The 11207-nt window shown below is 55.1% G+C and overlaps 1 protein-coding gene and 1 long non-coding RNA gene across 11 annotated transcripts; one reads left to right on the top strand and one right to left on the bottom strand.

Annotated features, from left to right (window-relative positions):
- Window positions 1-423: 423 nt before the first annotated feature.
- LOC124527785 (uncharacterized) lies at window positions 424-3416 on the bottom strand. 4 transcript variants are annotated; one of them, XR_006965985.1, is made up of 3 exons: window positions 3247-3416; window positions 1707-2445; window positions 424-1613 (listed from the first exon to the last, which is right to left on the bottom strand). It is a non-coding gene; the product is annotated as an uncharacterized LOC124527785 (long non-coding RNA). The 4 variants fall into 4 exon arrangements; XR_006965987.1 differs by having other exon boundaries at window positions 1707-2042; window positions 3247-3414; XR_006965986.1 differs by lacking the exon at window positions 3247-3416 and having other exon boundaries at window positions 424-1087; window positions 1236-1613; window positions 1707-2909.
- Window positions 2994-9138, top strand: LOC124527768 (leukocyte immunoglobulin-like receptor subfamily B member 3). Of its 7 annotated transcripts, none has more exons than XM_047100979.1 (13): window positions 3405-3505; window positions 3665-3700; window positions 3882-4166; window positions 4316-4618; window positions 4841-5137; window positions 5357-5659; window positions 5974-6024; window positions 6935-7051; window positions 7381-7423; window positions 7501-7538; window positions 7723-7775; window positions 8547-8588; window positions 8772-9138. In XM_047100979.1, the coding sequence occupies exons 1-13, from the start codon at window positions 3472-3474 to the stop codon at window positions 8916-8918; spliced, it is 1749 nt and encodes a 582-aa protein (XP_046956935.1). In that variant the 5' UTR covers window positions 3405-3471; the 3' UTR covers window positions 8919-9138. The 7 variants fall into 7 exon arrangements, with proteins under 7 accessions (XP_046956936.1, XP_046956930.1, XP_046956937.1 ...); XM_047100977.1 differs by having other exon boundaries at window positions 8544-8588; XM_047100978.1 differs by having other exon boundaries at window positions 7720-7775.
- The last annotated feature ends 2069 nt before the right edge of the window (window positions 9139-11207 follow it).

Below are 11207 nucleotides of genomic sequence, written 5' to 3'. Positions count from 1 at the left end.
ACATATTCCTGGCACTGTATGTCCATGGATATATTAGCAGAATTCTCAATGAGCATTAAGATTGACTTTGTAGCACTGTTTCTTCTTATCAGGACTCCTCTTTGCAGTATAGTCCTGTTGGGAGGGCTGAATTTCCACACACCTTATTTTCCACAAAGGTTTCCTCCTACAGCTGCACTGGGAGTCATTCACGATTAGGCAGGCACGCCTGCAGTTGTTTTGCCCTGTGACATCCACTCCCACAAACTTAGTGTCCACGCATAGTTGTGTCTTGCACATATAGTTGGGTCCAATGTAGGGCTCACACTCACAGAGGTCCACGTCTTCCTGCACTACAGTGAATTCTCTTCTGCATACATGGGGCCATGGCTCAGTGCTGACCACGGCTGGTTCTGTTGGCAAAAATATCCCAGTGCCCAACCACAAAAATGGAGAAGGGAGCAACACAGCCTCCAAACTCACCAGAGATCTGATCCCATCCTTGCCTGTGAAGACCTGGGGTTCCTCTCATGTCCACACAGAGGGGAAACATCCACACTGATGACCCCTTGTTGGTCCCAGACACCAGTGGCCACTCAGCTTTGACCTCTTGTATCTGTTGAGGTTCCTCAATTTGGGAACTTTCTTTTCTCCTCTTCTGCACTTGGCTGTGGCTACATTTTTCAGAAATATGATAAATAGCATCTCTCGGTGTTAGGAACGAACCAGGGCTCTTGAGTGAGCCCATCCATTGTCTACCTAGACAGTGGAGTCAGACAATGCATCCTCTCATGCACCTCTTCCAAGACTCTTCATCTGGCCTGAAATTAGTGATGACTGAGCCACCCCATGAACATGACAGCACGGGCCCCACACCTGCTCTGAGCACTAGGGTTCATGACAAACCTCTCCCAAGGAGGAAACTCAGGCTCAGAGACTGGATGATATTTCTTAAAGTCACACAGTCACTAGATGATAGTTGAATCTTTTTTTTTTTTTTTGATAGTTGAATCTTTACACAAAGGTCAGTTTTCCCTTCATATTCAGAGCACAAACCCAACCGACTGAGCCCGAAGCTGAAGGCAGGACCAGAGCAATGCCGGGATACCTGCGAACAGAAACAAGGGGCACCAGGGGGCTACGTTTCTAGCAAGATGTGTGGGCGCTGTTGCAAGAAAAGGGAAATCCATGATGAGGGCTCTTGGCAGGGAGAAAACCCACAATCAGGGACCAGGAGAAGAGTCATGTTTTCTCACCATATTCCCCTGTTTTCCTCCTTGAGCTCATCGTCACAGTGAAGCTGAACTCAGCCGGCACAGTTAGCTGTTCAATGCATGCACTGCCGTGAGGCCTGCAAAGCTGGCTGGCCAGGATGCAACACACTGCACATGCGTCTTTGTGATTTCCTGCTGGTGGGGGGAGCAAGCGAAGTCACAGGCTGCGCATGCGTCCTTGGGATTTCCTGCTGGTGGGGGGAGCAAGCGACGTCACAGGCTGCGCATGCGTCCTTGGGATTTCCTGCCGGTGGGGGGAGCAAGTGAAGTCACAGGCTTCGCATGCGGCTTGGGATTTCCTGCTGGTGAGGGGAGTCAGCTGAGACACAGTCTGCACAACTTCCATCCTACACTCCTTTCCTGAAATATGTTTTGATAAAGGACAACTTTTACAACGTAAAAGTATGATTCCATACAGATAAAAAATAAACACAAATCAACATTTGTATTTACCTCATTGTGAATGAGGGAAGTAGGATGATGCCACCACTGTTTACACAGGACTCCAAAAAGCAGACTCATTTCAGGACGGGAATGTTGAAAGGAATTCTCCAGTGTGAGCGAAGGCTTCTTCCACCTGCTCTTGCCTCCTCCCAGCATTCTCTGTTGGGGCCTGTATTTGAGGATCTTGTACTGTTGACGATTCCTCTGTGGGGTGAGCGATTGGTGATTCTTGACCAAGAGGTGTAGCGAGCAAGATCCCCCTTCTGGCTTCACGATCCTTTTTTTGTGGGGTTTCCCTGTATTAACCTTCACACTTCTCCCAACTTGAGAGTACCTTGAGACTGTCTGATCCAAACATGAGAGTCAGTTTCAGACACATGCATATGCACATGGGAGAGATGCCCATAGCTAACAGCACGAGATTTTGTCTGTTTGAGCCCACACAGGGCAGGGTTACTCAATCTGGACCAGGGGCACGTATTACAGACTTCCATCCAAAAACATGGGGGAGGGGAGCCTCAGCTTCGAACCTTTGCCTGGAGCCCGGATATTTCCCCTGTGAAAAGACACTGGGGTCCCTCTAGGGTCCACAAGGATGGAAAATCCCTCTCTATGATCCCTCCATGGTCCCAGGCACCAGTGGGAACTCAACTTTGTTCTCTCTTCCCTGCTGCGGTTCCAACTCCATTTTTGGAAATTTCATTTCCCGTTTCTCTGCATTTGTCCATGGCTGCGTATTTCAGAATTACTGTGAGTGGCAATATTGGGTTTCAGAACAGACCAGGTCTCCAGTGGGTGCATCAACCAAACAGATGACTGCAGCGTCGGACCCCCGGATCCCATCACGTCATCAGGACCCAGCCCAGGCTCATCTTGCCTGGTCTGGAAACTCACAGTGACTCTTCACTCCTGTGCACCTGGCACCAAATCCCCACAACCACCCCGGGGTTTGCAGTTCAGGACAAAATGCATCAGATGAGGAAACTGAGGCTCAGAGAGAGAACATTACCACCCAAGGCCATGTTGACAGTGGATGCTCCGGGAATATTTTGCTGAAGAGGTTTTCCTTCAAAATGTAACCTCTACCCCAAATAAATGTCCCCTAAAGTTTATAGGCAGGACCCCAGAATGGCTAAGACAGCTTTGCCCCAGGAATGAGGGGCACTGGGGAAGCAGGAGGGACTCACAGCTGTGTTCCCAGGATGGGGGGTGGACGATGACACAGGAAGATAGAGAAGACCCTGAAGGCTGAGACAGAAAGAAAGCCCCCGGCCCCAGGTGAAGAGAGGGTTTTTGTTTCCTTCCCTGTTTCCCTGTATTTCTCCTCTGTGTGCATCACCACGGTGACCTTGACCTGAGCCATGCACAAATGTCACAGCTGTGTCTGCACTGACATGAGGCCACAGAGGAGCCGGAACCCACACCCCCTGCAGCATCTCCGGGGCCTGGGGACCCCGTGGGAGGTGAGGACCCCCGGGGATGTGCTGAGAATGAAGGAGAACTCGTAGGGGAGGCTCTGGGAGGGAAGGACGTGCCCTGCTCTCCTCACCTGGATGGGACATCTCAGGAAGCCTTGGGTCCACTTGCTGCACCATCATGGACACCAGAGTTGGGCCCCTGGAAACAGGCTGTTCCCCTTCCTGTGGGGCTGCTGACGTGACAACCCCATGACCAGGCAGGCCAGCCCCCAAGTGGCCACACCCTGTGCTTCTGTCTGTCCTCGAAGCACCAAGGTCCCTCCCTCTGCACAGCCGGGGCCAGAGGCAGAGACGCCATGACCCCCACCCTCACGGCCCTGCTCCTCCTCGGTGAGATCTCAGGAGGGGAGGGGACGCCCTAGTCTGGGAGGGACCCACCCCACAACCAGGCCCTGGGCAGTCAAAGACCTCAGGCACAGGAGGGTCATCGGGAGGAGGGGTATTGCTCAGGACTCGGGGCCATCCTCTCACAGGGACTCTGTCTTCCAGGTCTGAGTGTGGAACCCAGGACCCAAGTGCAGGCAGGTGAGTGTGTCCCCAGGTGTCCCATCCCACCTCCTCACTGGGGACGGGGGTCACCCACCAGGCAGCTGGTAATGGAGGACAGCAGTTCTGGGTGGATGGAGAGGGATGTCTGGGGGTTTGGGGTTGAGCTGGGAACTGTGGGTGGGGAAGGTCTTGTGACCGAGCCTCTGTTTCCTTCCAGGGACCCTCCCCACACCCTCCATCTGGGCTGAGCCAGGCTCTGTGGTCCCTTGGGGTAGCGCTGTGACCATTTGGTGTCAGGGGACCCTGGAGGCTGCGGAGTTCTATCTGGATAAAGATGGACACTCAGTGCCCTGGGACAGACAACCCGCAGTGGAGCCCAGGGACAAGGCCAAGTTCTCCATCATATACATGACAGAGCAGTATGCAGGCCAATATCACTGTTACTATCGGAGCCCCACTGGCTTGTCAGAGCGCAGTGACCCCCTGGAGCTGGTGGTGACAGGTGCGAACCCCCTCAGGGTCCCCGCCCCAGGCTCTGCCCTCAGGGAGGGGGTCTCCTCCCAGCGTGTCTCCCCTCACAGTCCAGCCCTGGGGGTGTTGTGGGGGGTGGAATCTAAGCCCCATTTAACACGCCCCCTCCTCCTCTCCTAGGATTCCAAATCAAACCCCGTCTCTCAGCCCTGCCCAGACCCGTTGTGACCTCAGGAGGGAAGGTGACCCTCCAGTGCACCTCATGGATGGGATTCCATAGGTTCGTCCTAATGAGGGAAGGAGAACCCAGACCCGCCTGGACCCTCGACTCCCAGCGACACACCAGTGGGCAGTTCCAGACCCTGTTTCCTGTGGGCCCTGTGACCCCCAGCACCAGGTGGACCTTCAGATGCTATGGCTATTACAGCAACACCCCCCACGTGTGGTCACTCTCCAGTGACCCCCTGGAGCTCCTGGTCTCAGGTGAGGGAAGCTGATTTTTGTTGCATCCGTGTTTTGACCACCAGACAAGTTATGGAGGCTCTGCTCCCAGGGGAGCCCCATCACAGGGTGGGGTGAGGGAGACACGGGATCTCACAGGTCAGAGACACAGAATGTGAGAGACACTGAGACCTGGGGGTCAGGACAGGAGAAGAGAGGTTTGGGGAGAATCTGCTCCTCAATCCACGACTGGTTGTCTCCCAGGTGTGTCCAGGAAGCCCTCCCTCCTGACCCAGCAGAGCCCCGTCGTGACCCCTGGACAGAGGCTGACCCTCCAGTGTCGCTCTGACGTCGGCTATGACAGATTCGCTCTGTACAAGGAGGCGGCACGTGACCTTCCCCAGCACCTTAGCCTGCAGCCCCAGGCTGGGCTCTCGGGGGCCGACTTCCCCCTGGGCCCAGTGAGCAGCTCCCACGGGGGCCGGTACACGTGCTATGGTGGACACAACCTCTCCTCCGAGTGGTCGGCCCCCAGTGACCCCCTGGACATCCTGGTCACAGGTGAGGGGACACGGGTTCAGTCAGGGCCCCCGACTCTGCACAGGCCCTGCTGGGGGTGTCCCAGGTGGTGGTGGCTGGGGTCAGGGGTGTGGGGTCCCCAGGGAGGGAGAGAGACAGAGAGACAGACGGGAAGGGGAAGGGGAGAGACTCAGAGGACAGACAGACAGACTCAGTTCAGAGCAAGGATGGACAGCCCCTCACCTGCCTTCCTCTCTCTAGGACAGCTCTCCTACACACCCTCCCTCTCAGTGCAGCCAGGACCCATGGTGGCCTCAGGAGAGAATGTGACCCTGCTGTGTCAGTCCTGGAGCTTTGTGGACACTTTCCTTCTGTCCAAGGAGGGGGCAGCCGACCCTCCCCTGCGTCTTAGATCAAAGTACCGAGCTGGACATTACCAGGCCAAATTCTCCATGAATCCTGTGACCTCAGCCCAGGGGGGGACCTACAGGTGCTACAGCTCATACAGCAACTTCCCCTACCTGTTGTCACACCCCAGTGACCCCCTGGAGCTCCAGGTCTCAGGTGAGGGGCCCCAGCCCTGTCCCCTCTGTGTCCCAATGTTGTCTTCAGGGCCCTGTGCCCAAGAGAGCCCTGGGCTGAGACATAATGGAAGGGGCTCAGGGGAAGTGTCACCCGAGGGGTCCGCCCCTCAGAGCACAGGAGGGAAACACGCCCCTCCCTCCCTGCCCCTTTCCTTGTCCCCGTCACCACAATGCTCCAGGTGGAGGAGGAGGGCCCTGGGGGCCGCAGGGCACATGAGGGAGAAGACTGTAAGCAGAGACAGGGTCTTGAAGGGAAACTCCAGCCCCCTCCTCTACTACCGCCTTTCCCCCCAGGATCCTCTGGAGAGCCCGGCCCCCCAGCCACAGATCCCAGCTCAACAGCTGGTGAGTCACGGTGGCTTCTGTCCAGGGCTTTCCTTCCCGTGTTTCAGAGATGCCAGGGCGGCCACCAGGCTCCAGGGGCTCTGAGGCCGGGGGAGGAGGGCTGGGGTGGTCATGGCAGAGGGAGAGGGTGGGGGCCCAGCTGGGGAAGAGGCAGCCCCCTCTGCCCACCCCCCACCCTCCCCGACCCCAGGAGCCTCTGCGGGCAAGTGAAGGTCTCTGTCAGGAGGAGGCGGGTGGGTCCATGGGAGCAGGGGGTGGTTACACCATCAGTTCAGGCACCTCTGGAGACACTGGCTTGGACACGCCCCTCCCCTGCCTGGGCCTCAGTTTCCCCAGGTGTAAAGGAGAGAGTCGTGGCCCAGATTAGATTTCCCCTCAGTTCTGGCCGTGGCTCTGGCCCCCTCCGGGGGGAGAGGAGGGCTCACGGGGAAGCTCCTCCAGGTCGGGATTCTATGGGGACCTGACCCTCTGCAGCGGTGGGATGACCCTGGAGGGGGAGGGGCGGGAGGACAATGGCTGGGGGCCTTCAGGTAGTGAGGGGAATCTGGAAGGACCCTCGGCCCCAGACGAAGACCCTGGGACAGACCCGCCTGCAGATGAGGAGCCCAGAGCCCCACGTTGGTGTCGGCCTTAGGGGGCAGCATGCGGAGAGCGCAGGGAACCCACAGCCCGGGTTCCAGTCCGAGCCCTGCCGCCTCCACGCTGGGCCACCTGGGACACGTGATCAGCCTCCCTGTGCCTCACTTTCCTGTCTGTGGAGTGGGGGGGTGGGGGCGGGGCGGCAGTCCCCTGCTGCGTGACCCTTGACAGGGTCAGAGGTGAATGCCCAGAGCCCAGCACGTGCCTGGCACACAGCCGGCGCCCAGTTAAATGGCATCACTGGCTCCTTCACGGTGTGGCTCTGCCCAAGGTCCCAACCGGTTCCTGTACGTCCTCATCGGGGCCGCGGGGGCCTTCGTCCTGCTGCTCTGCCTCCTCGTCGTCCTCCTCGTCCGTCGCCGGCGTCAGGGCAAAGGCAGGAAGCCGGGTGAGAAGGGACGGGGGTGACCAGCCCCAGGGGGTGGTGGCTCTCCCGCGGGTGGATGGAGAGTGGCTCAGGGCGCCAGCCAGAGGGAAACCAGACGTGGGAAAGGCCAGCGTGGAAAGACACTTCTGCAGAGTCTCACGTCGGAGAGGCTAGAAAGAAAACACCTAAGGTCGGCGCCCATGTGCCAATTGAAGGTGTTTTCTTCTCTTCCGTCTCGGGAGATGTTGAAACACGGGCAATATGTGTGAAGGGTTCCTTTCCTCTGGGATCACGTGGCGGGGGTCGTAACCTCCCAGCCCAGGGGGAGGCTGATTCCCAACTTCCTGCAGGGGCCGCAGACCCAGAGCCCCAGGACAGAGGCCTGCAGGACAGGTAACTCGTGCCCGCAGACCCCCGGGCCCCCACCCGCCTGCCCGTCTATGCCCCCTAACACCCCATCTCCTCCCCAGCTCCGGGCCAGCTGCCGCCACCCAGGAGGAGTCCCTCTGTGAGAGGAGTGGGGCCGCCCCGGGGGGTGGGGGCTGGGAGGGGCTGGTGGCTGGGAGTGCGGACGGCGTTCCTGCACGTGTGGCCTCGGCCCCTCAGCCGCCACTGGAGCCCCTGGACCGCGGGGTGGGGTGTGAGCCCAGGGGACCTTGCCAAGAGATACGCCCCCCTTTCTGCCCCAGCAGATGCCGCCGTGCAAGACGCACAGCCCGAGGAGGGGGTGGAGCTGGACCAGCGGGTGAGACCCCTGCTCCCGTGCAGACCCCGAGGGCCCTCCTGGTGCCAAACGCAAACCAACGGACACTCCTGTGTCCTCACACCACCCGGTCGTGGCGGTGTCCCACGGGTGCCCTCTCCCTCCTTGGGCACCCCCGGGCCTCTTGCCGTGACCTCGCGGGACCTCCCACATGCCCCCCTTGACTGGTCCTCACCCGCCGTCGGACTTCCGGTTGTTGGGGTGCTCGCCCAGGTCTCAAGAGGGTGCGTGAAGAAAGGAATCACCCGCAGGTCTCTAGGCCCCATTCGTTCATTTGCCCGGCAAATGTGCACGGAGAGCCCACCGTTTACCAGGCCCCACCTAGTGCTGCAGGCACGACAGTGAGCAAACCTGACCCACGCGCGGCGAGCTCACCTCGTGGGCGACAGACCGTATGCGAGGAAGTGGGCAGCGTCCTGGAGTGCAAAGTGTGGCTGGGGAAAATAAGGCAGGAGGTGGGGGTAGCAGGCGCAAAGGTCCTTGGGCAGCAACATGCGTTTTCAGGAAGGTGGGGGTGACGGCCATGTGGTTGGAGCCAAATGAGCAGGAAACAGTGTCAGGAACAGATTCAGAGCCGTAGGAAGCACCCAGATGCCCCAAGGCTCAGGAAGTCCCTGAGGAGTCCACCAGGAGATTGACCTAAGCTGCCTAAAAGTTCGAAAGCATCACTCTGGCACCAGTGTGGAAAACTCACCGAGGCTGTCGAGTGGAATCAAGGAGACGAATCTCCCCCTCACTGTCTGTCCCCAGCAGGACGCGGAGGATGGAGACCCCCAAGGAACGACGTATGCCCAGGTGAGCCTCAGTCGGGGACCGGCCACTTCTCCTTCCCCGCTGTGGGGGGGATTGCCGGACACAGAAGACAAACAAGCAGAGGAAGACAGGCAGATGGACAGTCAGGTGGGTCCTCTCTTCTCCAGGCTCCCAGGCTCGCCCCACCCCAACCACACACCTCCCCTCTCCCTCCGCCCACTGCAGGCTGCCGCATCTGACGCCCCCCCAGATGTGACCTACGCCCAGCTGAACCGCCTGACGCTCAGACGGGAGACGAGTGCACCCCATTCCTCCCAAGCCCGGGAGCCTCCAGCAGAGCCCAGCGTGTATGCTGCTCTGGCCATCCGCTAGCCCAGGAAGGCCCCACAGCCCACACTCCAGGGAGGGGACCGCGGGGACCCCAGGAGGCGCAGGAGCTGCCCACAGAGGCCGCCCAATGGCCCCAGCCAGCTTGGACTCCTAACCTAGACCAGTAAGAACTCCTGGGACCCTCTGGGAGTGACCGGATTCTGCCATCAAAGATAGCTAGAGCCCCTACATTTTGGAAATAAAGCGACAGACTTCTCAATAATCCGTGAGCGAAATGAGAAAACCAAAATGGAAATGGGAGAATGCTTACGCTGAATAATGTAAATGTTACACATCAGACCTACGGCGCAGGAAAATTAGCAACCAGGAACGAACGTATTAGAAAAGAAAAAGCCTAAAAAGTCAATGGCATAAACTATTGTACCAAGAATTTAGAAAAAATAGCAAATTATTCCAAATGAAGGTAGAAGGAAGGAAATTATAGCGATAAGAGTAGCTACTAATGAAGACAAACAAAAAATAGAGCATAATCAATAAAGCCCAAAACGTTTATTCATGAAAACATGAAACATATTCATAAATCCTAGCCACAATGCCAAGAAAGACAGAGAGAGAGAGAGAGAGAGAGACAGACAGAGACAGAGAAAGAGGACATTATGAGCACAGCATCACATCCTATAGACTTTAAATACATAACAGAATTATTGTTTATTTTTATTACTTATTATTATATTATTAACGATTTTGTGCTAATACATTAGAAAATGTAGAGGAAATGGACAATTCTCAAAAATGCAAAATGATGGAATAGGGATAAATAGAAACTCTAAATGCCGTATGTATAAAATATGTTGAATACACAATTAAAGTTTTTTCCACAAAGTGAACTGAGTCTGGAAAGTTTCACTGATGAATGCCTCCAAACACTGATGTACTCATAAAAATACACACACACATGCATGGACACACCTACATACATGTGAACATGCAAACACACATGTGGACACACAGGCACAAATATACACATATAAACACAAACACGTGAACACACATGCATGCACAGACACATGGACAGGCCTACATACATGTGAACACGTGAACACACACAAATATGTGAACGCACATGTGAACACATGGACACATATACGCACAAACACAGTAACACACACGCACACAGAGACACATGGACAGGCTTACATACATGTGGACACGTGAACACACACAAATATGTGAACGCACACGCAGACACATGGACAGACCTACATACATGTGAACATGTGAACACACACTTGAGCACACACAGACACAGAAACACCTACACACATGAACACACACATACACACACAAGAACCTGTGAACACACATATGCACACGTGGGCATATGGACACACCTACACCCACAAACACGTGAGCACACATGTGGACACACATGCACACATACGCATACCAAACTTACACAGGCTTCCCCAGAGAACAGAGAAAGAAGGAATGCTCCCCTGACACATTTTATCAGGCCAGAAAAACAAAAATTAACACGAAAACCTGGCAAGAAAACTACAAACTGGGAAAATCACGGTGAGCTCCGTCGCATGGACTCAGGTATAGGTCCCTAAACAAAATATCCAGAGACAAGTTTCAGCGATCTATAAAATAGGTTAACATGTCATGACAATGCAGGTATCTTTTTTTTTTCAGGAATGCCTGGTGAGTTTCATATCCAAAATCAATACACTTCAAACATCAAAATAAGAAATAGTAAAGCAAGACAATAGCAACAGATGCAAAGCTTTTGATAAAACAGATCGCCAATTTATAATAGGGATAATTTTTACAGGCAAAAGCTTGAAACCTTTGTGCTGTGAAGGAGACTCAGACAACCATGTTCGGTGCTGCCACTTGTATTCAATAAGTAACCAGCCAATTAAATAAAGCAAAAAAAAAAAGTGATAAGCACTAAATGGATAGAATAATGCTGTATTGATTATTAATGGATCCCAAAATTGTGTGCATTGACTATTCAAAATCATATAAAGATCCATGATTCTAATTTGAAAAGGATTTATGCAATGTGTCTGGACATATCATCAATGTCCAAAAATCAACTGCATTTCTGGGGGGCCCCTGGGGGGCTCAGTTGATTAAGCGTCTGACTCTTTAGTTTCGGCTCAGGTCATGATCTCATGGTTCGCGGGTTCAAACTCCACATCAGGGTGCAGGGCCTGCTTGGGATTCTCTCTCTCTCTCTCTCTCTCTCTCCTCTCTCTCTCTGCCCTTTCCCCCACTCATGCTTGCTCTCTCACTAAATAAATAACCTTTTAAAAATAAAAATAA

Source organism: Lynx rufus, unplaced genomic scaffold (assembly GCF_022079265.1).
Source record: "Lynx rufus isolate CCGP_SWC_20201006 ecotype Redwood Valley unplaced genomic scaffold, mLynRuf1.p SCAF_54, whole genome shotgun sequence".
In the NCBI taxonomy this organism is placed as follows: domain Eukaryota; kingdom Metazoa; phylum Chordata; class Mammalia; order Carnivora; family Felidae; genus Lynx; species Lynx rufus.
This window is presented reverse-complemented; position numbering and strand designations above follow the sequence as displayed.